The sequence below is a fragment of the Saccopteryx bilineata genome, chromosome 1, assembly GCF_036850765.1.
Source record: "Saccopteryx bilineata isolate mSacBil1 chromosome 1, mSacBil1_pri_phased_curated, whole genome shotgun sequence".
In the NCBI taxonomy this organism is placed as follows: Eukaryota; Metazoa; Chordata; class Mammalia; order Chiroptera; family Emballonuridae; genus Saccopteryx; species Saccopteryx bilineata.
In genome coordinates this window covers 372,834,606-372,860,164 of record NC_089490.1, presented here as the reverse complement: position 1 = coordinate 372,860,164, position 25,559 = coordinate 372,834,606, and the positions used below count along the sequence as shown (strand labels likewise).

General features: G+C 40.3%; 1 protein-coding gene across 3 annotated transcripts; it reads left to right on the top strand.

Annotated features, from left to right (window-relative positions):
* Positions 1 to 385: 385 nt before the first annotated feature.
* CCDC34 (coiled-coil domain containing 34) lies at positions 386 to 24,937 on the top strand. Of its 3 annotated transcripts, XM_066251156.1 has the most exons (7): positions 386 to 788; positions 7,594 to 7,732; positions 13,863 to 13,970; positions 20,914 to 21,042; positions 21,962 to 22,120; positions 22,638 to 22,779; positions 24,408 to 24,937. In XM_066251156.1, exons 1-7 carry the CDS (start codon positions 448 to 450, stop codon positions 24,620 to 24,622), a joined length of 1,233 nt encoding a protein of 410 aa, XP_066107253.1. In that variant the 5' UTR covers positions 386 to 447; the 3' UTR covers positions 24,623 to 24,937. The 3 variants fall into 3 exon arrangements, with proteins under 3 accessions (XP_066107253.1, XP_066107255.1, XP_066107254.1); XM_066251158.1 differs by lacking the exon at positions 20,914 to 21,042 and having other exon boundaries at positions 7,597 to 7,732; XM_066251157.1 differs by lacking the exon at positions 20,914 to 21,042.
* Positions 24,938 to 25,559: the final 622 nt, after the last annotated feature.

Here is a 25,559-nt window from a genome sequence, read left to right as displayed (position 1 = left end):
AACACACTATTACACTTAGATCAAGTTCGCCCTCTTGCCCTCATAAAATAGTACGTTTATTGAAAGAAATCACGACTAATTCTTACAATCCTGGCCTTGATATTAGGGGTAAGTTTGGCTTTTGCCTCTTTCCCTTTAAAAGTATCTGCCTTATTCAGTGACAGTCTATTTCATGTAACAAGCAAACGGTAACAACACAGCAAATAAGGAACAGGTCTTGAAAGTTGTCTTTGGGGAGCGGGACCTGGCTCATGAGCGGAAGTGCACAGTAGGGTAGGGGAGGGAAGCCACGCTCCTCAGGCGGGGACAAAGCCCGCGCCGAGTCCACGCGTCGCCAAGGCAACGCGGGGCCTGTTCTTCCCGGATTGGCCAGGCTGGGCGCGCGCGGGGCCTGCTGGGAGAGCACGTCCCTGCCACCGCTCCGCCGGTTTGAAGTTGGCGGGCCCCATGTGGGCGGCGGGGCGGTGGGGGGCGGCCTCATCCCCTTCCGACACCCGGTTGCCGGCTGACGACAGGACCAGGTCTCGGCTTTCCTCGGGCACCTTCTCCGCCCTGACGGCGGACGCCCAAGGACAGGGCCTGGAGAATGTGGCGGTGTACACGCCATCGCCGCCGCTGAGCTGCAGCAATTCCACCACGTCGCTGTTGTCTCCCCTCCGCCATCGCAGCTTCCCGTTTGACGACGACGATGGTGACGCGGAGGATGAAGAAGAACTGGACGCAGATGCTGACGACTCCGAGGCCGAGAGGGCGAGCCTGGGAGGAATGGAGTTACGGGGGTGCGCCAGGTAAACCCGAGGCCGTCGGGCCTGTCCAGCCGCTCTCAGGACTAGACCCTCTGCGGGCCACACACCCTCCTGTCTCTGCCCCAGAGGCTGCGCGAGCACCTGTGACCTGCGAGGGTGCACCCTTTGCAGAGTCCTGGGTCAGTCCTTAGCAGTGACCCCACATTGTGTACGCATTCTTAATCCTTTTTCAAACAGTGAATGTGATGATTGCTACCTTCTCACTCCCTAGAAAGAGGGCCATAGTCTCAAACACACAAACTGTTGAGACCATTTCAGGAGTTGTATGAATATGCAGAAGTCTTATTGTGGGCACCAGAACTCTTGTCCAAACCCTTAACACCGAAATGTGGTCTCCTGCATTCCAGCAGTACCTGTAGTTATTTTGAAATAAAAAAAAAAATCTGGTTGCTGGTGAAGAAGATTGTCATAAGCAGTATATTTCTTACGTCACAAATAAGGAGATGAAGGCCCTGGCCGGTTGGCTCAGTGGTAGAGCATTGACCGGTCTTGTTCCCAGTAGGGGCACACAGGAGAATCGCCATCTGCTTCTCCACCCCTCCCCCTTCTCTCTCTCTCTCTGTCTCTCTGTCTTCGGTCTCTTCTACGTCCTCAGCCATGCCTCAAATGGTTCGAGCGAGTTGGCCCCAGGTACTAGGGATGGCTCCTTGGCTTCCACTTCAGGTCCTAAAAAGGTTCAATTGTGGAGCAATGGAACAGCGGATCTAGATGTGCAAGAGCATAGCCTGGTGGGCTTGATGGATGGATCCTGGTTGGGGTGCATGTGGGAGTCTGTCTCTCTGCCTCCCCTGCTCTCACTAAAACTTAATTTGAAAAAATAATAATTAAAAAAACTAGGCCTTGGCCAGTGGCCAGGTATGTGGAAGTCCTGGGTTCGATTCCTGGTCAGGGCACACAGGAGAAGGCCCATCTGCTTCTCCACCCCTCCCCCTCTCGCCTATCTCTCTCTCTCTCTCTCTCTCTCTCCCTCTTTCTCTCTCTCTCTCTCTTTCTTCTCCTCCCCTCCTGCAGCCAAGGCTCTATTAGAGAAAGCTGACCCCTGGATCTGGGGATGGCTCCATGGCCTCAGCCTCAGGCGCTAGAAAAATGGCTCCGGATGCAAGGAAGCAAGGACCCCAGATAGAGCATTGCCCCCTACCTGTTGGGTGGATCCGGTCAGGGCGCATGTGGGAGTCTCTGTCTCTGCTTCCCCTCCTCTCACTTAAAAAAAAAAAGAAAAGAAAAGAAAAGAAAAAAATGCAAAAAACAAAACCCAAGTAAGAAAAGGAGATGAAGCAGAGAGTTTAACAATGTCAACCTCGGCATCCAGAGACAACGTTGGGTCTGATCTGAACACTTAACAATGGAATAGAAGTCATTGAACCAGAGAATGTTAGAACCAAAGAGATTATTAAAAACTTTGTAATTTGTTTATTTCTATTATTGTTTTTTTCTGCAAACATGTAGTTTGTGTCACATATCAGTTTTTTATACTGGGGACTATAAACAAGATAAACACGGAATTAAAGCCTAGATCAAGTCACAACACAAAAGCAATTCAAAGGTATGCACCCAGTTAATAGCAGAGCTGGGCCTAGTACCAAGATACACTGATCACGTTCTCTCTTCCCTGTACAAGATTCCTGTTACTGGATAAATAGAGATAGCGAAGGGCCTGTCCCTGCAGGAGTATATTTTTCTGAGACTTGCATAGTAATACAGATTCACTCTGCAGTAGGCTCATTATGTTATCTTCAGAAAACATTTACTAGTTTCTGATTGTCCATCTGCCTAAGGCATAGTACGGAAGATCTAAGAAATGCAGACCAGAGCACCCATGCTTCATGTATAAGAAGCAAGATAGCTGCCTTCATATAAGGCATGCGTAACCAGAGTGAGTAAATGGAATGTGGAACCATATGAAGTGACTCATATACACAGTTAACAGTGAGACTCTTAAGAATGAGAAGTAAAAGTAAATACATCTGTGGGAATAGAGATCAGTAAGAATAACCATAAAGCCACTTGTCCAGACTGGTTGTAGCAACAAGAAACAGGCCTTTGATCAACCTGATTGTAGAACTAATGGTGGAATTAGACTTTCAGGAGTCCATTTTCATGAGGGCTTGTGTAGGGATTCTTCTGGACTGTCTCCAGAGATTTTTAAAATAAATTTTAAGGCTTTGGAAAAAATACTTTCTGAGCCTCATCAACATGACAATGTAGACACAGTTTAAGCAGCCTGAGGAATGCTGGCCATCAGAACCACAGCTCAGCTCCAGAGACCTTTCATTAGCTTCCAAGAACCAAAGCCCTGACCAGGTGGAGCCTACCAGAGGAGCTGGACAGATTTCTGTCCCCTCTTAGCCAAAGCCCTAACGAGCTGGTGGCATACTAGGGCTTAAGGCTGCCTTCTTTATCACTATTCATGCCTTGTGATTCAAAGGAATAGGTAGGTTGTGGTCTGGAAAGGCCTTGTGTGTGGCATATGTGAGGTGCTTTTTCAGTGCTCCGTAAATGTATGCTGACTGAATGCTTATTACCACTTCCTAGAGAACAGGTAGATGCAGTGATTGCTTTCAGAAGCTTCAGATAACCCAACACTTCTTTTCAGAAAAGATAAGTGTTGGAAAACTTTCCTCAGTTCTTCTCTCTACTTCTAACCATAAGTTGGTGCCCTGGACAGTTGCGGGGGCTGATGGGATGAGGAGAGCTGGCGGTCTGAGTCATAGTCCAGTCATAGTTGTGGGTAATGAACGTCTCTGTGGACCTGGGAGTAAATGTATCGCTTCCTGGGACTTTATGTCTTTTATGCCATCCCTCACCTGCCACAGTGATCTGACTGTGGCAAAACTACTAAGGTAATGGTTTTTTGAGCTAGACTCAGGCATCCACTGCACATAATGGATATGAACTCATAGTGTAAATAGGGCCATACTGGAGGATATACTGACCTTCCTTCCAGTGGACTGAAGTAGAGTTCATAGTTGACTTCAGACAAGATAAGGAGAAGTATTTTCCTGGAGTCTTATAATATGCTTTGGGCCTGCTTTATCTTGTTTTTATATCACTCTGTCCATTAGGAAACTGCTGTATAAATAAATGTTTTGGTCATAAGCAGCTGCTTATCAAGCCTCTCGTGATTATGGGTAGAGCTATGGTATATATGCCCAACATTTTAAACACAGTTGTTAAAAATGTTAAGACAAGAAATTTAATATTTGAAGTGTCATTTTCTAAAAAACACTGATCTCACTAATTTCTTCTCTCAACAAACATTTCTTAGAAGCCTACTGTATTCTAGGCCCTAAGGTAGTCTTTTGAAATAAGGAATGCGTTAAGACATGTTAGGAACTCATGACCTATGAAAGAGATAGACAAGTGACAGCCCAAGGTGCTTAACCCAGATTTTTTTTTCTTTGAGAGATAGGACGGGAGAGAGATGAGAAGCATCAACTTGTAGATGCGTCACTTAAGTTGTTTATTGATTGCTTCTCATACATGCCTTGACTAGGGAGTTCAAGTTGAGTCACTGACCCCTGGTTCAAGCCTGTGAGCTTAGGCTCAAGTCAGCGAGCGACCTTGGACTCAAGCCAGCGACTTTGGGCTGAAGAAGGAGGTAGAGTTTCTCCCCAAATGTTTTGCTCCATAGCTCACTCTTTGGCCATGTGTGGGGGGAGAGGAAAGGAATTTCAGCTTTAGGCAAAGCTACAGAGCATAAGGGCTTGGCACATTTATCAGTTTGCCTAAGTTCAGACAAGACTGAAAGGGACAGTCTGGGTCAACCATTGGTCAAAGAAGAGGGTGGAAGGTAGGCAAGGTCCAGCTCATGGGTGACAGGAGTTTGGATTTATCTTGTGGGCAGAGGAGCCACTGAAGAACTTTGAGATGGGGAAAGAGTGAGTGACAGGATAGAAGGATGCACTTGAAGCATGAATCTGGCAGCAGTGTCGAGAATGATTTGAAATGAAGGGAGAAAGGCCACTGTCAGGCAGTGGTGGTAAGGGTGGAGGGGAGGAGGACTGCTTGAGAAAACAGGAATGGAATAAACATGCTTAGTGATGACATGGGTGTGGGAGAGAGGGGGATCGGATGTGGACGGGGAGCAGGGCTCCGGAACTGGCTGCCTGGGTAGCTGGTGGTACCCTTCACTGAGATAGGATTATACTTAGAGGAGTAAAATTTTTCTTGGTGGGGAGGGAGGGTAGTGAGTGCACAATGGGAGATGATTAGACTTGTTTTGGAGTGACTGAGTTTTTGACCTTTAAGTGACACTATCAGATGGTTGGAAATAAAGGCCTGGAGCTTAGGAGAAAGATCTGGTCTGGAAGGACTGATCTGCATAATGATCAGTTATCTCCATCTGTAAAATGGAGATAACTGTACTGGCTACCTCAGTTACTACTGGAGACAGTCCATGGGGAAACACTGAGTACAGTTCCGATAAATATAGTTATTCAATAAACATTTGGTACATGTCATTTAGTAGTAGTACAGATAGGTAATTCCTCCTCTCACTTCAAGATTCAGATCAGAATCTGCACCGCACGTAGCGATAGTGGAAACTACGGGGTGGGCTGAGATTGTTCTGCAAGATTGAGAAGGAAAGATACATATAAGAAATAAACAACAGGCCCTGGCCGGTTGGCTCAGCGGTAGAGTGTCGGCCTGGCGTGCGGGGGACCCGGGTTCGATTCCCGGCCAGGGCACATAGGAGAAGCGCCCATCTGCTTCTCCACCCCCCCCTTCCTCTCTGTCTCTCTCTTCCCCTCCCGCAGCCAAGGCTCCATTGGAGCAAAGATAGCCCGGGCGCTGGGGATGGCTCCTTGGCCTCTGCCCCAGGCTCTAGAGTGGCTCTGGTCGTGGCAGAGTGACGCCCCGGAGGGGCAGAGCATCGCCCCCTGGTGGGCAGAGCGTCGCCCCTGGTAGGCGTGCCGGGTGGATCCCGGTCAGGCGCATGTGGGAGTCTGTCTGACTGTCTCTCCCCGTTTCCAGCTTCAGAAAAATACAAAAAAACAAACAAACAAACAAACAAAAAGAAATAAACAACAAATCTAGTATCTCTTTCCTGAAAGAATCAAGATTTCCATTAGGCCATGAAGAATTGAGAAATAGCAGCAGAACAAAACAAGCTGAAGCAATGAAGTAGGAAAAGTTGTGCGTTGGCAGTGGGCAAAGCCATGGGCTCTCAGAAGTAGGAGTGAAGAGCACCTGAGTCTGTCATCCAGTGCAGTGGTCCCCAACCTTTTTTGGGCTGCGGACCGGTTTAATGTCAGAAAATATTTTCACAGACCGGACTTTAGGGTGGGACGGATAAATGCACAAAATAAAATTATGTGACCGGCGTAAAAACTGGTATTTTTAAATATAATTGTCGAACTTACAAGACAGGCATCAAGAGTGAGTCTTAGATGGATGTACCAGACAGAATCTGGTCATTTTTAAAAAATAAAACATCATTCAGACTTAAATATAAATAAAACAGAATAATGTAAGTTATTTATTCTTTCTCTGCGGACCGGTACCAAATGGCCCACGGACCAGTACTGGTCCGCGGCCCGGGGGTTGGGGACCACTGATCTAGTGTATAGCCCTACCTTGGGTTCTGAACAGCCTTTCTTTCCCTGGGTGCTCATCAGCTTTTTCTGTTTTAAGAAGCTTGTGTATTTGTCCAAACCCATGTTCTTTATTTACTTATGTACTTAGAGCATTTGCCCTCCCCTCTTCTCTTCAGCTTGAGTGAGTAATTTCATCTCCCTGTACCCAGAGAAGACAGACTGAGAGTGGTGCACATGGTAGGGGGTCACCAAACTGTGGAGTCATACACACCCTGTCTGAGAACTGCCAAAGGGAGTCAACCAAAACATTTTAGACTGCAATGGCCAAATACTTTTTTTTTTTTCTGAAGCTGGAAACGGGGAGAGACAGTCAGACAGACTCCCGCATGCGCCCGACTGGGATTCACCCAGCACGCCCACCAGGGGCGACGCTCTGCCCTTCCGGGGCCTCGCTCTGCCGCGACCAGAGCCACTCTAGCGCCTGGGGCAGAGGCCAAGGAGCCATCCCCAGTGCCCGGGCCATCTCTGCTCCAATGGAGCCTTGGCTGAGGGAGGGGAAGAGAGAGACAGAGAGGAAGGAGGGGGGTAGTGGAGAAGCAAATGGGCGCTTCTCCTATGTGCCCTGGCCGGGAATCGAACCCGGGTCCCCCGCACTCCAGGCCGACGCTCTACCGCTGAGCCAACCGGCCAGGGCCTGGCCATATACTTTTATGTAACTTTTTGTTTCAAAACAAGTTTAAACTTAGAGAAAAATTGAGCATTTAAAGAATTTCTGTTCACCCTTCACCCAGAATCCCTAATTGTTAACACATTTGCTTTATATATACATAGTCTGTATATACACATATTCTTTTTCCTAAACTGTTTAAGGGAGGAGAGGGGAAAAGTCCACTCCAGGATCTGATTAGGATCATGTGTTGTAATTAGTTGTCCAGATAGAAGACTTTTTAAGAAAATAAAATATTGTTATTGAGGCAAATGGACTGGGTGTGTATTATTCCAATAGCTCTTTAAAATAATGTGATTTTAGAAGATGAAGGTATTTAAAGGTAATTTGATGAATAAAATAATTCAAATATTGGACTTCCTTTCTGTGATTTTTCACATGTATATATGTATCTCATATATATGTACTTATAAAAAATCACAGTGTTGTAAATACATTATTACATTCTGCTTGTACTGTACAGCTAAGTGATTTTGACTGTTACGCCAAAGCTCGCAAGTGCCATGGTGCCCTCTCTTTGTAGCAGTGGGGGTGTCTCCGAAGATAACCAAGAGGAGCAGAGACAGGTGCGCCGACCAGAGAGCAGCCTGACACCCTGGGAAGTGTGGTTTGTTGGCAAAGAAAGAGAAGAACGTGACCGTCTGCAGCAGAAAGCTCTAGAGGTAAAACTAGACAGTGTTCTTTTTATTTAATCCCTGAGCTCACAAAGTAGAGCTGCTGTCGCAATCAAAATGCTAATATTATCCCTCAAAACAAAGTTTTTCCATTTGTTTTTGTCAGTACCTCTTATTATAGAAAGAATACATGGTCATTGTAAGAACCTTTGGAAAATACAGCTAAGTATATTTAAGAAAATTAAAATCCTCTTTAATCTCACTACCTGAAGATAACCGCTGTTATATTAAGGTGTGTAGCCTTCCAGATTTTCTTCCATATAAATTAAAAATATATAAACATGCAAGTGTATATCTACAGACACAAACAATAGAGTTTTACCATACGTATACTTAATTAAAGTAAATTTAATGGCATATACTTGGTAAAATGTGTATATTTTTCCATGTTTAAGAAAGGAGAGAAACAGAAATTGGAATAGAAATAGGAATTGCCCCACGTTACCCAGACCGTGTGTGCCCTGAGCGAGCTTGTGCTGGGAGGTTGCAATCTGCTGGTTTTCCAGGCTTCCGACCTCTCTGCCCCCTGCTTTGCCTGTGGGTATTCTTGTGTTTGGGATTTTCTCTCTGTACTCTCACTGTCCAAGCTCAAATAACAGTTTGAGATACATTTTTCACATGAATCCCTCATTCTTTGAACTCTTATTATTAGCTCTTTGGAACCTAACAGCCAAATGGATTTGGTTAATTCAGCATTCCCCATATCTAGACTGTAGTCTGCATTCTCCCTATCGAAACGCAGAGACCAGGTGGGTTTGAGCAGCATGGGATACTTCTTGTTGTTAATGAAATAGCAGCAAATTCTTTTTAACCTGTTTTTTCTGCTGGTCATATTTGTTATTTTTCTATCATTAAATATTTTTGCAATGTCATTTTTAAATGTCCGACTAAGATTAAAATGTATTTAAAATGTGTTAAATATATATTAAGATATAGTTAACAGGTGCACTATTGTGGATTTTTAAGTCTAATCTATTTGTAATTGTGTTGTCATAAAAAATCTTGGAACTAAAACTTTGCGCTCTATGATTTTGGAGTAAATTTTCTGTATCAGTTTTGAAACTAGTTATATTTGTGATAGGTTTCTAACCAGGTAGTCAGTCCTATATTCAGGAGACTTAGCATGATTTAAATGATTATAGAAACCATTACCTCTGCTATTTCCCAATACATGATACTTTGTATTCTAAAATATAGATTTTTTTTCTGGGAAAGTACACAGTAATATTTATTTCCGCTTAGAAGGGCTCAGAGTCTGAGAAAGACCCCATGGTTTCATGTCAAGCAGGCTTATTTAAACATTCTGCTTCATTCAATTTCCATCTGTACAGTAAGGATAAAATAATGTATGTCATAGGGTGTTTGTGAGGATTAAATGAGATAAGTATAAAGGTGGCGATGTTTTATTGTTATTGATATCATTGCTATTTACAGTGAATCATGAAATCTTTTTCACTTATTTTCAGAATTAGTTTGTATTATTTAGACCCCAGATTCTTCATTACTTAGTTCAGTAGCTTTTAAAATATTAATTCATGGTAAGAAATATACTTTGCATCATGTTATACAAACAAACACATTTGAAATATCTTAATGTTTGCAAAACCTGGGATTCTATTCTATCCCTCCCTCCCTCCCTCCCTCCCTTTTTCCTTCTTTTCCTCCCTTTCCTTTCTTTCTGCCTGTCATAACCTATTAAATCGGTTTTAGAGTTACAGTTTAGAAAATACTGATCTATGAGTCAGTGGTAAGGTGGAGTTCAGTTTATGGCATTTATCTTTATCTCTAGCCTCAGTGGAAGTCACTTGTTACATTAAGAAAAGGAGGGTCGCCCTGGCCGGTTGGCTCAGTGGTAGAGCATTGGCCTGGCATGCGGGGGACCCGGGTTCGATTCCCGGCCAGGGCACATAGGAGAAGCGCCCATTTGCTTCTCCACCCCCCACCCCTCCTTCCTCTCTGTCTCTCTCTTCCCCTCCCGCAGCCAAGGCTCCATTGGAGCAAAGATGGCCCGGGCGCTGGGGATGGCTCCTTGGCCTCTGCCCCAGGTGCTAGAGTGGCTCTGGTCACGGCAGAGTGACGCCCTGGAGGGACAGAGCATCGCCCCCTGGTGGGCAGAGCATCGCTCCCTGGTGGGCGTGCCGGGTGGATCCCGGTCGGGCGCATGCGGGAGTCTGTCTGACTGTGTCTCCCCGTTTCCAGCTTCAGAAAAATACAAAAAAAAAAAAAAAAAAAAAAAAAGGGTCACTTCAGGTCATTTTTAAAGCCAGCGTACAATCCAGAAAGTTAAATTCATAAGGGATCCTAGGCTTTGGGTCACACAGAACAAGGCTGAAATTTTAGCCTTGCCATTCTAACTCTGGCCTTGAGAAAGTTACGTAACTTCTTTGTGCCTCAGTCTCCTCATCTGTAAGCCAGAGGTTAGAGAGGCACTAGTAGAGTGGTTAAATGTGTAAATTCTTGAGCTGTACATCTTGAATCCAAAACTTGGACCTTGGGCAAATCTTTAACCTCTTTTTACCTCAATTTCTTGACCAGTGATGGAGGAAGACAGTATTTACTTCACTGTGTTATGAGGACTAAGTGAACATCAGGAAGTGGCCTACTATATCGAAAGCAGTCAGTAAAAGTTAGTTATTATGTGTTAAAGGAGACAATGAACTAGTGAAGAGCTATTTTGAGACAGACTGAAATAATGAATACAAGCTTCCTACCGCAATGATTAAGCATATAGCAGAGTATAATTGGTTGAAGGACTAAAACCATTTCATGTATTTAGTAGTGGGAGATTTCTTATACTATTACTTCTACCTTATTACTTAAACTCTGAAGCAATTAAAACATTTTAGCATGAATCTCACTGAATCAGTCATGCCAGGGATATCATAACTTAAAGGTCAACTCACTTTCTTACAAATTTATTTTGAGCTGCTGTGGTTTTCATGTTCTTTTCATTCCTTTCCCTGTTTTATATAAGCTGTGCTTCCCTTATTTCTTGTCCTTACTTATTACATTCTCTAATTTGTTTACAAATCATAGCATTAAAAGCACAGAATTTTAACCACAAGGAACAGTTCATCTCAGGCCCCTGTTCAATGTGAAGATCAGAAAGGACTGTTACCAGGTCTCCTGGTTCGTGGCTCAGCTGGGATTGGATCCTAGTGCTTCTGACTTCCAGTGTAATAAGTGCTTTTTTCCACAATACAAAATGTATTTTAGAAATAAATGGGTCAGACTTAGTATTTAATTTTGAACTAACCCTGGCTTTCTTATTTTCTCTCTTAAACCCTTAAAGGAAAATTTAAAGAATAGTTGGTTATTAAAAAGATAATCCCTTCTCATAAATTTGATTTTGGCAACATTTAGATTTGTTTCAGACATCTCTGTAAGATTGAGTTAAGAAATTATTTTAACTGATCAATATTACTTGCTTACAAAGTTTAAAAATAATTTGACTATGCGAAGATAATAAATATGAAAAACTAACATTGGTTTTGTAGGTCATAGAAATTTTATTTAAATTTTTATTATTTAAAAAAATTCTCGAACAGACTGCCCTGTATTTTCTATGGACTTTGGTAATTTTATTTTTTTTTTAACGTTTGCTTTGCTTTTAACATTTTAGTACAATCTGTTCTAAATTATAAAAATATCAAGTTTGTGAATAATCTGGGTGCGTTTTCCCCCTTGTGTCGTCTTTGGCCATTTCATTCATCAGCCCTTAATGAAGGAATAGAGCAGGAGATAGAGTTGGTAAAACTCAAAACTGTCAGTTTATGTGATTGTTACCTTCAATGGTAAGCACCGTTCTTTGGAAGTTGACAAGAGCTATTGAAATAAGAATGCTGTTTGGGATCCTCTTTGGATTTTGCTTTTCTATAATCAATTGCTTACTCTGTGGGGAGCTCTCAGCAAGCCTGCTGAAATCCAGTGGGGTACCAGGAGACACCGGAGGGGCCTGGTGAGAGAAGGCCCCAGCTGCGTCTGGAGAGGCTGGCCTTGGTGGAGAGCAGCCATCTGTTCTGCGCATTCCGGGTGGGAATTCCGAGCGGGCTGGCCTTGGAAGGAAGACCCGGCTCAGAACGGGATGTGTGCTCTGGGGTGGCAAATTACTTGAACAGACATCCTGAGATTAGAGCACTGTCTGGGTCAGTGGTAGTATTTTCTACATACTTTTGACCCTTCCTTTATCTTTAACTCTTAAATCAACATTAACTAAAATTAGTGCGTCATAAAATAGGAACACAAAGTATGATTTTTTTCCTGACTTTTAAGTTTAATTATATGATACATAATTATAGTCAGTCATATCTTTAGTTGTATATTTAAATGATTACTTTTCTTAAAAATAAATTGAGAACTGTATAGGGGAATTTTTGAATATATGATTGTTAGATCTGTATCTAGGTTGTCACACACACACACACACACACAAACACACAAGCATACATATGTGTATTCCCCCTTTTTATTTCTTGACACAATTCCAGACCTATTCTTCCCCTTATAACTCATATATATACTGTGGCAACCTCCTAATCAGTCTCCCTGAGAATAGTTCTGATTGCTTTAATGCAGTCTCTAACCTTTATTACTCAGTTTTGAATCATCCCTTTGCCACATACTACTGCTTTATAATGTTTAACTTACTCCACCTGTCTCAAAAGACCTCTCTCTAACTAGTTCCTTAGTCCCACACGATATCCTGTCACGAGCAGTCTCTCCTTCCTGGTCAGGTCAGCTCCGCACTGTTCCTCGAATGGTGCTCATTTTTGACCACCTGGTCCACTGTTTCTCCTCTGATCATCCCTTCTTTTTCCTTTTCTGAACTCGTGTTATACATAATACCTCACAACATGGCACTTCTTTTGTGTCTATAGAGGACCAGGTCAGAGACTTCTGCAGTTTTAAGTTGTGTCTCGGTTCATGCTATCTTTATGGTAGGCACTCCATAAAAAAGTGTTAAGCAAATAATCGAGGAATGGCAGCTGCAGAGGTAATGAAGAATCTCAAACCAAGAGGGCTGTTTTGCTTCGGAGGCTAGGGGTGGTGGTCAGGGAGTATAGTGTTTGAAAGTTGGGAAACCTCAATGAATGAGGGCAGTTATTTTCTGTGCAGCAGGATTTTAGGATGAGGGGACATGGAAGATAGGTATCCTGTGCCTCAGTTGTTCTAAAGCGCAAAAGATATTTTCTTGCTGTCAAGGTTTTCTTCATTTAACGCACTGGAATTATCGGAGAGTTGAAAAATTGTCCTTGCCCCTACCACCCAGGCTCAGGTAGGCAGGTCTTTGGGAAAGGGAGGGGAGGGAAGGAGGAGTGAGGTCCAGTGGAAGATATATAAAAGTATCTGATTATTAGTATCTAAAGAGAGAGAAGAAAAATAACTAGTAATTATGGTAGTGGCGTCCCTAGGAGTCTAGTTTGAACAGCATTCTCAGCTAATGCAGTAATTTAACTGATGAGTGACAGAGTGGTGGCATTCAGCTCGTAGTTTTATTTGGCCATACCTTCCACATTCTTTCTTCTGCGGAAATGCCCAAACGTGTAGATTCCAGTGACAGCAAGGCATATGGAATATGAATGTGGTTTTGTTTTACACTCTAGCAGCTATAAAATGAGTGAAGAAAAAGCTGAACTTTTTTTTTTCCTAGAGAAAATTGAATGGCTTCTGTACATCCCTTCGTTGGTATGACTCTGAATTAAAATTTTAAATTTAGGGATTATTTAATTCCTATCCTTTATCTTCCTCAAGTATCTAGGAGCTTTTTCTAACTGTAAAAAAAGTTGCAATTCCCTTAAGCTTCTGCCAGGAGCATACAGTGATGCCAAAATTTATGTGTGGGAAAGTTGATTTCAATGAGGGTAATTTAGCTGAAGTTTAGTCTAAGAAACTAGTGTTTTGCTGCCAAGCAATTACTTGCATTTCTAAAAAATGACTTATACTCTTTACCAATGGTTTCTTTTCATCACAGACTAGTTACTTAAGTTATTGTCACTAATGCTATATTTTATATAAAAAGAACTATGTTCTTGTTTAATTTGGTTAACCTTAGCCTTGTTAAAAATGGGATTTGAGTACTTCTATTAAATGTTGCCTTTTGTTTGAATAAAACTCACAGGAATTAAATCAAAAGCTAGAAAAAAGAAAAGAAAGGGAAGAACGTGAAAAAAGAAAGATAATTGCTGAAGAAAAGCATAAGGAATGGGTTCAGAAAAAGAATGAACAGGTAAGGAGAAAGAAAATGCACACACACACTGACATCTCTTTCGCCAAGTGCTCCCCTATTATTCCTCATGACCTAGGTTTTCTTATTTCTCTTCGATTTTTTTTTCTTCTCTGACCTGATTTTATTTTCTCCTCTCATGGATATTTATGAAGTCTGTGTTTTTGCCCTTTGCTCCTCTCCCTTCTCCCTCATGTGGCCTCCACTTGTATCTGGCCGCAGGCAATCAGGAAGCCTCCACCTCAAGCTCTGACTTCCTGGAGTCCTGGATTTCCATCTGGAAGGCTGGCTTCCACCTCTGAGCCTGCAAAGCTGAAGCAGCCCATTTTTGCCCATGCTCCTCTGAAAAACCATTCTGCTAATTCCTCAATTACTGTAGTTAGTATACTGTCATCTCGGTCACTGAGGCAGAATCAGGATTCCTCTGTTGTTTGTAGTCATCCCGTCCTCTCCTGTCCAGTCACCACTCTCCTGTTGTGATCTCTTCCTGTCCGGCCTCAGTGTGTCTTTCAACTTTTTGTTGGTTTTCCATACTGGAATTTAAGCTCCATAAGGGCATCGATTTTTGCTTTTTTTGGTTGTTTCCCTAGCAGCTTAGATCAGTTTCTGACACTTAACATATGTCTCAAGATGTTGAATGAATGAATTCATTCTCTGTGTTCAAACTAATCTTGCTTAAACAGTCAAATGGCATTTCCCAATTCAAAAGATATTTTTCATGATTCCTCACTGCCTTCTGAATAACGTTTTAACAATCGTAGCCTGGCTGGTGAAAGACCCGCTCTCTGCCCTGTCTTCTGCCTGCGCCTCCTTTAGTCTCAGTCTGTGCTGCTGCTGTTTGCTGGCGATCCTTTGGGAGTGTAACAGGGTAATCGTGGCCCATCGTCCTGGAGTTTTAGTTTTACTGAAAAATTTTAAGAGGAAAAATGCCATCTTTATGGTAAAGCAAGCACAGATATTTAATAGAGCAGAACATATTATATGATTTAAAAGATACACAGTAGATTTCAAAGATATTTTGAACTTTGGACTGCACTGTGCAGCCCCCAGGGATGTGAGTTCATGAGAAATTTTAAGAACATTTTTCTTCTGTTTCTCACTTCCTTGTTTTTTTATATGGTATTTTATCAGCATGGAATGTCATTAGGTCCTTCACTATACTTTTTCCTTTATTATCCAACTCAGAGCATTTCCTCCTTCATGAAGCATTTGCTGATCACATGCTAGAAACTCTTCCTTTGCTGAATCTTTGTTGAAATTTATCACTTTGTCATATATTGCCTTGTATTACATATATATTTTGTTGCTAGTGTGTATTATGCATATATCTTTACTTTCCTTGTCTTTTTTTTTCTTTTTTTTTTTTCTTCTTTAAATAGCTGGGAACGGGGAGAGACAGTCAGACAGTCTCCCGCATGCACCCAACCGGGATCCACTCGGCACGCCCACCAGGGGCTACGCTCTGCCCACCAGGGGGCAATGCTCTGCCCCTCCGGGGCGTCGCTCTGCTGTGACCAGAGCCACTCTAGCGCCTGGGGCAGAGGCCAAGGAGCCATCCCCAGCGCCCGGGCCATCTTTGCTCCAATGGAGCCTTGGCTGTGGGAGGGGAAGAGAGAGACAGAGAGGAAGGAGGGGTGGGGGTGGAGAAGCAAATGGGCGCTTCTCCTATGTGCCCTAGCCGGGAATCGAACCCGGGTCCCCCACACGCCAGGCCGGCGCTCTACCGCTGAGCCAACTGGCCAGGGCCTTTCCTTGTCATTTTAATACTTAAGCATAGAAATTATTTTTATATTTTTATTACAGGATCTAATATAATGCTTTATAATATAGTAAGCATTGTTGGAGTGAATGAATAGTATTAACTTCCTTTCTATTTTATTTATTTTTTCTCCTTTCAATTTTAATATCTTCTTGTATCGGATCACAAGTTTAAAACTTTTTAGCCTAATCGGTGGTGGCACAATGGATAGAGCATTGACCTAGGATGATGGGGACCCAGGTTCAAAACCCCAAAGTTGCTGGCTTGAGCTTGGGCTCATTCAGCTTGAGTCTGAGCTCACCAGTTTGAGTGTGGAGTCTCCAACTTGAGTGTGGGATCATTGACATGATGCCAAGGTTGCTGGTTTGAGCCCAAAAGTTACTTGCCTGAAGCCCATGGTCGCTGACTTGAGCCCAAGGTCATTGGCTTCAGCAAGGAGTCACTGGTTTAGCTTGAGCTCCCCGGTCAAGGCGTGTATGAGAAGCAATCAATGAACAATTAAAGTGACACAACAACACTGAGTTGATGCTTCTCATCTCTCTCCCTTCCTGTCTGTCTTTCTCTGTCTGTCTCGCAAAAAAAACCCCACTTTTTAAAAATACTTGTCAGTTTGTTATTTATTGTGAGTTTTACATATTTAGAATGATACTGCTTTTAATTATACAGTAATGCAATTTTATGAATGTAGTCAAATACTTAAAATTTATGGCAAAGTTTTATATTTTTAATTCTAATTTGTATCCTTAACTTTTGTTATATCTAATGTCCAAAGATATTACTGAGTCCTTAGTAAATCACTTCAGTAAACTGAAGATAACATAGCTTTCTTCTTCCAGGTACTGTAGGAAGGAAATTGGCTAGACATATGTTTGTTATAATCATTACTGTACTTGTACTTCACTTCAGTTATATTATTATTATTTTATTATTATTATTAATGTAGCATCATCCTATCATACAACAAGAAGGCAATCTTTGTGAATAAATGCCAAAATCAAAATAAGTCTCTGTGACCATTACCAAGCTTACGGTGATACTTTTTTGAAATTTATAAGTGAAAAATAAAATAGTTTTTACATGTATGCAATAATAGCCTGCTCTCTCCTCTAAAAGCTTCTCTTATCTTCTAGCTCCATTAGGCTCATTTTACCATGCCAGTCAAATGGAGTTGTTGTTTGTCTAAGGATGTAAGATACTGTTGAGAGATGATATATTCTCTGCTTTAATTAGTGGCAGTCAATCTAATCCAATTATTTGAGGAAAAATTTCTTTCTTTTGGAGGGATATGGCATGCCCTGTCATCAATCACTAATTATTGAAAGCAGGATTCCACAAGGTTAAGAATAGTTCAGAACGAGTTCTGAGAAATTACGTTTACTTTTCTTGCAAAAGTTTGGTGCATGTTAAGATATAATTGATTACTTGAATTTTTTCCCCTTTAAAACCTATCAGATTTCTTATTTCAGTCTTAGTTACATTTACCTCTGTTTGTAAAGACTGCTCTCCTGGTTCTTCTCTTTCTGTCTGGCATCTAGCTTTCTTCCCCTCTGTTTACATTTCATGGTGTGTGGTCCTCCGCTGCCTCCAGCTTCATTCACATTTTAGCTATAGCCGTGGCATTATTTTCTCTCAGTCATTTCTCTGTGTTCTGTCAAAAAATCAGACAAAAAGAATTTATGTATCCATTAGCAAAGCGAGTTCCTTATACTATGACTGTAAATTGTTAAATCTGTTTCAAATAAACGGCTTGCCTCATCTGGTACTCTTACGTTTGTGTTGCCATACTAATTCATTCTTTCAGATTTTCTTCTGCTGTGTGCTACTACATATATTGTAAAAGGGGCTTTACCTTTGCTGTTTTCATAAGTTATTTAAAAATAAAGTTATTTTTAATTCTGAAAACATGGAACTGATTTTTCCTTTAATGTTAAAAATAACTTTGGGTCAACAAAGCGTGTGATTGTTAACTGTTATCAGTGTATCCTTCATACATTCTATACTTTTACTAAAGTATGTGCCAGGTACTATTGTCCTGGCCGGTTGGCTCAGTGGTAGAGCATCGGCCTGGTGTTCAGGAGTCCCGGGTTCAATTCCCGGCCAGGGCACACAGGAGAAGCGCCCATCTGCTTTTCCACCCCTCCCCCTCTCCTTCCTCTCTGTCTCTCTCTTCCCCTCCCGCAGCCAAGGCTCCATTGGAGCAAAGTTGGCCCGGGCACTGAGGATGGCTCCATGGCCTCTGCCTCAGGCACTAGAATGGCTCTGGTCACAACAGAGCAACGCCCCGATGGGCAGAGCATCGCCCCCTGGTGGGCATGCCAGGTGGATCCCAGCCGGGCGCATGCAGGAGTCTATCTGACTGCCTCCCCGTTTCCAACTTCAGAAAAATACAAAAATAAATAAATAAAGTATGTGCCAGGTACTATTGAAGGAACCAGAGTAGAAATTCAGAATTCTTAGCCAGTTTTGTTCATTTCCTTTAGTTTCAAGAAACACAGGTCTCTCAGGGCACCGTCTTTAGAAAGGGAAGATTTATTGTCATGCTCTGTGCGGTGTAGACCTGGAATGTCGGAAAGTCTGAAGCCCTTCAGGGCTGTCTGCTATCTCTCCGCACTTCTCCCTGAGTGCCTGCTCTGTTCTCCTTTAGCTAACTGAAGGCTTTCCATTCTCTCTTCTCTGGTTTAAATCCTCTGCAGAGCCTGTCTGATGTAAAATCAACTTCTTGGAGCTATAATTTATGAACAGCAAAATACACCTATTCGAAGTTTAACGAGGTCTGACAAACTTATGCTCCTGTACAACCAACAGCACAGTCAAGATACAGAACATTTCCCTCCATCATGCATCAAGTTCCCTTCTGTCCCTTTGCACTCAACCCCTGCTCCCCAGCCCCAACTAGCCCCAGCTCCGAGGAAGCCCTTAGTTTGCTGTCTGTGAATTAGATTTGCCTTTTCTAGAATTTTATGGAGTCATAGAATATGTATTCTTTTGTTTTTAAAATTTCTTACGTCATGTAGTAAGATTGTTCCTTTTTATTGCTGAATAGTATTCTGTTCTATGAAGTACCACACACTGTTTATCCATTCATTAGTTGATGTACAATTGAGTTGTTTCCAGTTTGGGGTATTATGAATAAAATTCCATGACAACTTACATGCAAGTCCTTCTGTGGACATGTGTTTTCATTTCTCTTGGGTAAAGGCCTAGGAAATGAATTGCTGGGTTGTATGGTAAGTACGTGTTTAACTTTATAAGAAGTTGCCAAACTGCTTTTTAAAGTACTTGTATCATTTTACATTCCCACCACTATTGTATGAAAATTCCAACTGTATATCACACCCTGGCCAAATTTCCCATGGTCATTCTGTTTTATTTTAAACCATTTCAAGGAAGTATGTAGTGGTATGTCACTGTCGTTTAATTTTCATTTTCCTGAGATCTGATGATATTTAGCGTCTTTTTATAAACTTATTTATCCTGTTAGTCAACTAGGGCTGCTATAACACAATACCACAGACTAGGTGTGAAACAACAGAAATTTATTTCCTTTGAGATTTGGAGGCTAGAAGTCCAAAATGGAAGTATCGGCACAGTTTGGTTTCTTCTGAGGCCTCTCTCCTTGGCCTGTGAAGGCAGTCTTTCCATCCCTCCGGGGCTGCTCCTCTGCGCGTGGGCATTCCTGAGGGCTCTTCCTCTCGTATAAGGACACCACTCCTATGACCTTATGACCTTAAAGAACTAATTTTTTTAAAGATCTTATCCCAAAATACAGTCATATTGAGGATTAGGGCTTCAACATGAATTGGGGGGTATGGTTATTATCAGCCATTTCTACATCTCTTGTTTTGTGTTTACATTTTTGCTCATTTTGTAGGAAGATTGTGTGTCTTAGAGTTCTTTATATATTCCTTTAAGTCCTGTCACATGTAAATATTGCAAATATTAATATTGCCTCCCATTTATTTTAATGGTAATTTTTAAAGAGCAGAAGTTTTAAACTTTGATAAAGTTCCACACTTAAATTTATTCTTTTATAGTTTGTGGGTTTTGTGTCCTATTTAAAAAATGCCAAGAGTCTAAAAATATTCTCTCCTGTTATCTTTTAGAAGTTTTATAGCTGTAGCTTTTACCTGTATGTGTATTTTGAATTAATTTTAATATATGGTTAGTTAAGGGGTCAAGGTTAGTTATCTTTTGTGTATATGGATGACCTATTGTTTCAACACTATTTGTTGAAAAGATGGTATTTTTCTTATTCAGTTACCTTGAAACTTTTGTTTAAAATCAATTGGCCATATACATATGAGTTTATTTCTGGACTCGCTTCTGTTTCATTGATCTCTATTCTTGCCAGTATCACATGCCTGTTATTATAGCTTTGTAATTCTTGGATGTATAATTTGTCTGGTCGGGTGATATAAATCCTCCATCTTTTCCTTTTTCAAAATTATATTAGTTACTCACCAGAACAGTTAAAGGTATGCATCTTTCTGTATACAACTTAATCATCAATTTTCTTAGTCATGTTCGCTTAACTAGTGCCTGATACTATTGGGATTGCATTAAATATGTAGATCATTTTGGAGAAAATTGCCATCTTAATAATATCAAATGTTAACTCAATAAACATGATTCTTTTTATTTAGGTCATCTTTAATTTCTCTCAGTAATGGTTTTTAGTTTATTAATGGTTTTTAGATAGATGGGGTATTATCTGTCTCTTGTTAAATATACCTCCAAGTATTTCATGATTTTGAAGATGAGAGTAATTATCTTGCCTTATTTCTGATGTTATCTTATAATTTCTATGTCTGATTTTGATACTAGAGTAATATTGGGCTCTTAAAATGAGCTTGGATACATTTCTTTTTTTCCCTCTTTTCTAAAGTAACTTTTGCAATAATTGGTATTATTTTTCCCTTTAATGTGTGTTAGAATCCTCCAGTGAAGCTATAGGAGGCTGGAGTTTTCCTTCTGGGGAAGTTTTAAATTCGGAATTGTTTTTACAAGTGGAGGATTATTCATTCAGATGTTGATTTGTTCTTTTCATTTCTACTGAGACAGAGAGAGAGACAGGAAGGGAGAGAGATGAGAGAGAGAGACAGGAAGGGAGAGAGATGAGAAGCATCAATTAATAGTTGAAGCAGTTTAGTTGTTCACTGATTGCTTCTCATATGTGCCTTGATTGAGGTGAGGAAGGAGAGGACTCTAGCCAAGCCAACGACCTTAGACTTCAAGCAGGCAACCTTTGGGTTGAAGCCAGCAACCTTGGCTCATGTTTATGATCCCATGTCAAGCCAGAGACCCGTACTCAAGCTGGTGAGTTCACACTCAGGCTGTTGACCTTGGGGTTTTGAACCTGGGTCCTCAATGTCCCAGGTTGATGCTCTATCCACTGTACTACCACCTAGTCAAGCTTGATTTCTTCTTGAATCAATTTTGGATAGTGGTATATTTTAAGCAATTTTGGCATTTAAATTGAAGTTGGCATAAAAGTATATATTTAAAATTCTCTAAATTTAGTATCTGTATGATCAGTAGAAATCTGCCATTTACCATTTCTGTGACCTTAGGCAAATTACTTAACTTCTTTGTGCCTTCCTTTCCTGATTTGTAAGATAGGTGTGTCCACATTTCAATAAAATTTTATTTAAAAATACAGATGACAGTTGGACCATACTTGGCCTACAGGCTGTATTTTTCCAACCTCTGGTCTATGTAAGAACTACATAGCCAAAGATTTGTCTGTATGTGCTCTTAATAGCAATTTTTAATTGGCCAAAATATTATTTGTCCTCTGTAACTCACTAATGGTGAAAATTTATCCAAGTATTCTTATTGGCAAACTCCAAGAAATATGTACATATGTGGTTCCTATTTATAGGGTAAACATTTATTAAAAATATAGATTCAGGACAATCTTAACAGGTTGTAATTTCTGCCTACTAATTTATTCAAATCTTATTGAGCATCTACTGTTTACTCAGCACTGTCTGAGGCTCTGAGTGAACAAGCTGTTTATTATAGACGTAATGAATTTTATAGCTGAGCTGGTAGACTAAAATTGACCAGGTGCAGGTATGTTACATATTTTCACAAGCCACATTGTGTCAACTGTTACATTACCACCTATTTTAAGAAATAATTGAAGTTTAGAAGATTACTGTATATAACACTCCTTCCTTGTATGAGGATAATTACAGATGTTCCAATTAAAATTCCTTCATTTTTGTTAAAGCAAAGAAAAGAAAGAGAACAAAAAATTAATAAAGAAATGGAAGAAAAAGCAGCAAAAGAACTGGAGAAAGAACATTTGCAAGAAAAAGCAAAAGAAAAATATCAAGAATGGTTAAAGAAAAAAAATGCAGAAGAATGTGAGAAGAAGAAGAAAGAAAAGGTACGGAAGTGACCCATTAGAATGCATGGCTTTGATGTTAGTATGTATCAACAGTATTGCATGGAAAGTTTCCAGTAAAAAATTGGCACCGCCTTAGCCTAAAATAAATACGTGAAGTTATCCCTACTATGCTATGTTTAAGTTTCCGAAACAATTTGTGGTTTTGTGTTGAAAAATGTTAATTAGCCTGTGGATATTTTTTCATTAGGTTCAAACTTTTTACCATTGTTATTGCTTTTAAGTGTTTTTGATGGTACTTTTATTGCATTATTGTGAATTACTGTTCTATTTTAAAACAGCGAATTGCTTTTTCCCTCCTGGGTTTGGTGTCTTTTATAGAGGTAGCCACCTTCATAACACATCTCTGATTATGTTAAATTTTGCTCTCAAATTAGAGAAATATGATTCAATATTTATCATCAGTAAGCCATGGTGAGGGGGGAGCTGCTGGGGAGAAGTCAGTAGAACTTTTAGTTACAGAATATTCTTGGAGATTCTTTGGTCTTGTCATTTTAAGGAAAAAGAAAAACAACGTCAAGCTGAATTACAAGAAAAAAAAGAAATAGCGGAAAAAAAGTTTAAGGAATGGTTGGAAAATGCAAAAAGCAAGCCTCGTCCAGCTGCAGAGAGTTATGGTTATGCCAATGGGAGGCTTACAGGTTGGTTTCTATGTTCTGTGGCTTATGTAAATATGGCTTGCGAGAGTAAGTATTATCCACTATGTTTTCTCTTGACAGAAATAGAATGTGTAAAAATACATTTTATTTCAAATTACTATTTTCTGGAAGATTATATTCTAATATACTATGTTTCTGTGCAGATACTACAAATTTATTGTCATTCCCTATAAGTCAGATATATTTTAAAGGCAAGAATTGCAAAACTGCAAAGTAGTGATTCCTAACATTAAAAAACAAGTTATATCTTTTCACAGTTTTTGGATTTTAAAGCCTTCCACAGGAAATATTTAAGGGGTGATGTTTCCTCTCAGAGGGGGTTCTCTCTGAGGCTGAGCTTTCAGTGTCTGAAACATGCCTCTTGCAGGTGGAATACTAGACGGCACATGGACCAGACGTGGGCCGCTGGCCTTGGGCTTGGTCTGATTCTAAATGGTAGTGCATGTTTTCTCTGTGCCTCATGTTGGAAGCTCATAGTTTGCTGACAGCTGCCTTCACGTGTTTAAGTGATTTATTAAAAATACTCCCGTTCTGTTTTGTTCACACAATAGAACATATTCCAGACTTTGTTTTGACCATCTTGGTGAAGTGTGTGTTGACATATCTGCAGTCAAAGTGGGTTGCCAGTGTCTGAATGACACATTCCTGCTGTCAGGGTTTAGGCCTCTCCTACGTGTCACACAGGTCATCCGCTACAGCTACTGAGCAGGGTCTGCTCCATTTTTCTTCATTTTTTGAAAAAATAAAGGTGTAATAAGCAGTGGTTTTAACCAGATGATTGGGTAGTTAAGATAAAACTTTAGGTTGGAATGTGTCTATATATATATATAGACTAGAAGTTAATTGCTAAAATGGAATGTTTTATTTTTTGCTTTTAATGAGTTTTATTCTGATAAGAATCATAGTTGTCTGCAGATGTTCTTAAATCTCTATCTTTATGCCTATATCATTTTTACAGATTATGAAATAAAGGAATTTGTGTGCATACAGTGATGGGGGCGGTTTGAAGATGATCAACACAGTGTTTCTCTTTCAGAATTATTAGATATTGGACACCACAATTCATTAAACACTTCTATACATTCTAACAGGAAAATATTCCATAATTAGTAATCAAAATTACGGTGATATAAAACCTTAGTAATTTGAGTGATAGTAATTTAGAATTTTAGTGATTCTACCTAAGAATCTTGACTCACTTTAGCTACATATGCAATATAATTTTTTCTGTAAACTTTAATGTCTTACTTGGGAAACTACTATACAGTTAGTGATCTAGATTTAGTTAAGAAAATGAAGATTTTGTTCAACTTAAGGGTTCTAAATTTAAATTCGTAATACAATTTTTATGAATTTTCATATAGATTTTAATATTACATTGTTTTTTGGACTCAGAATTATCATTTAAATGTTAATTTCTATTGCAGTGTATACTGTAGTGTTGTCTGAAAGTATTCAAGAGTTTATTTTAAATGAGTCAAATTCATTTATCAATGATATTTTTGCCCTTTTGATATTTTAACATTTTTCTAAGCATTTAAAAATGACTAGTTTCTGTGGTCTCAAGTCTTTTTCTTGTTTTGTTCTGTTCTATTTTTTAATAATTTTAGGCTTTTACAGTGGAAATTCTTATCCAGAACCAGCCTTCTGTAACCCAATTCCCTGGAAACCAATTCATATGCCTCCTTCCAAAGAAGCTAAGGATCTGTCAGAAAAGAAGCCGAAAAGGCCTGTGATAAGTCAGCCACACAAGTCACCATCTTTGGTAATTCATAGAGCCAGAAGCAATCTGTGCCTTGGAACTCTGTGCAGAATACAGAGATAGTAAATGTGGGAAATTATATTCTTTTACCTGTAACTTTTGAATTTTAAAATCAGATACTGGTTTTTTGCTGCTCAGTCAATAGCTCAACCTTTGTAGTGATTGACAAGTTCAGATTTTTCCATTTTACATATGGATTCCTTAGAGTTTATTAAGGAAGATACTTTGTACATTTCCATTTTTATAAATGCTTCAGAGTTGATATTGGCATATTGTTTTGCAGGATAAGTGACAATATCAATGATTGTGTTTGCATTTAGCTCTGTATTAAACCACTGTGATACCAATAAAACCAACAATTTTTCTTGTGTTCTTTCATACTGTATGTTGTTTGTGTTTATGCTTATGAACATAATGAGATTAAGATTAAATCATTCAAGTGAAGCACTTCTCAAGATAACTCAGAAGAATTTAAATGAGTTAGAATCTTATCATAATCAAAAACAGTCTTGTTTGATGGCTTTTCTCTATAAAAGTTTTTAAATAACTAGCTGAAGGTATTTTTATAATAAAGAAATGAGGGTTGGGATTTTTTTTCTTAAGGTGAGAGAAGGAGAGATAGTAAGGCAGATTCCCACATGTACCCCAACTGGGATTCACCCAGCAACCCCATCTGGGACCGATGCTTGAGCTATTTTTAGCATTTGAGGCTGACATGCTCAGTCCAACCAAGCTATCCTCAGCACTTGGTCAAGGGGCTGACGCTTGAACCAATTAAGCCACTGGCTGCAGTAGGAGAAGAGGGGAAGAAGGGGGAGAGGGAGGGGAAGAGAAGCAGGTAGTTACTTCTCCTGTGTGCCCTGACCAGGGATCAAACCCAGAACATCTATATGCAGGGCCAACACTCTATTCACTGAGCCACCAGCCAAGGCTGAGATTTTGAAAAGAAATTTCAGAAGATTTTGTACTCTGGATTAGTAATCTTCAGACACTAATACTA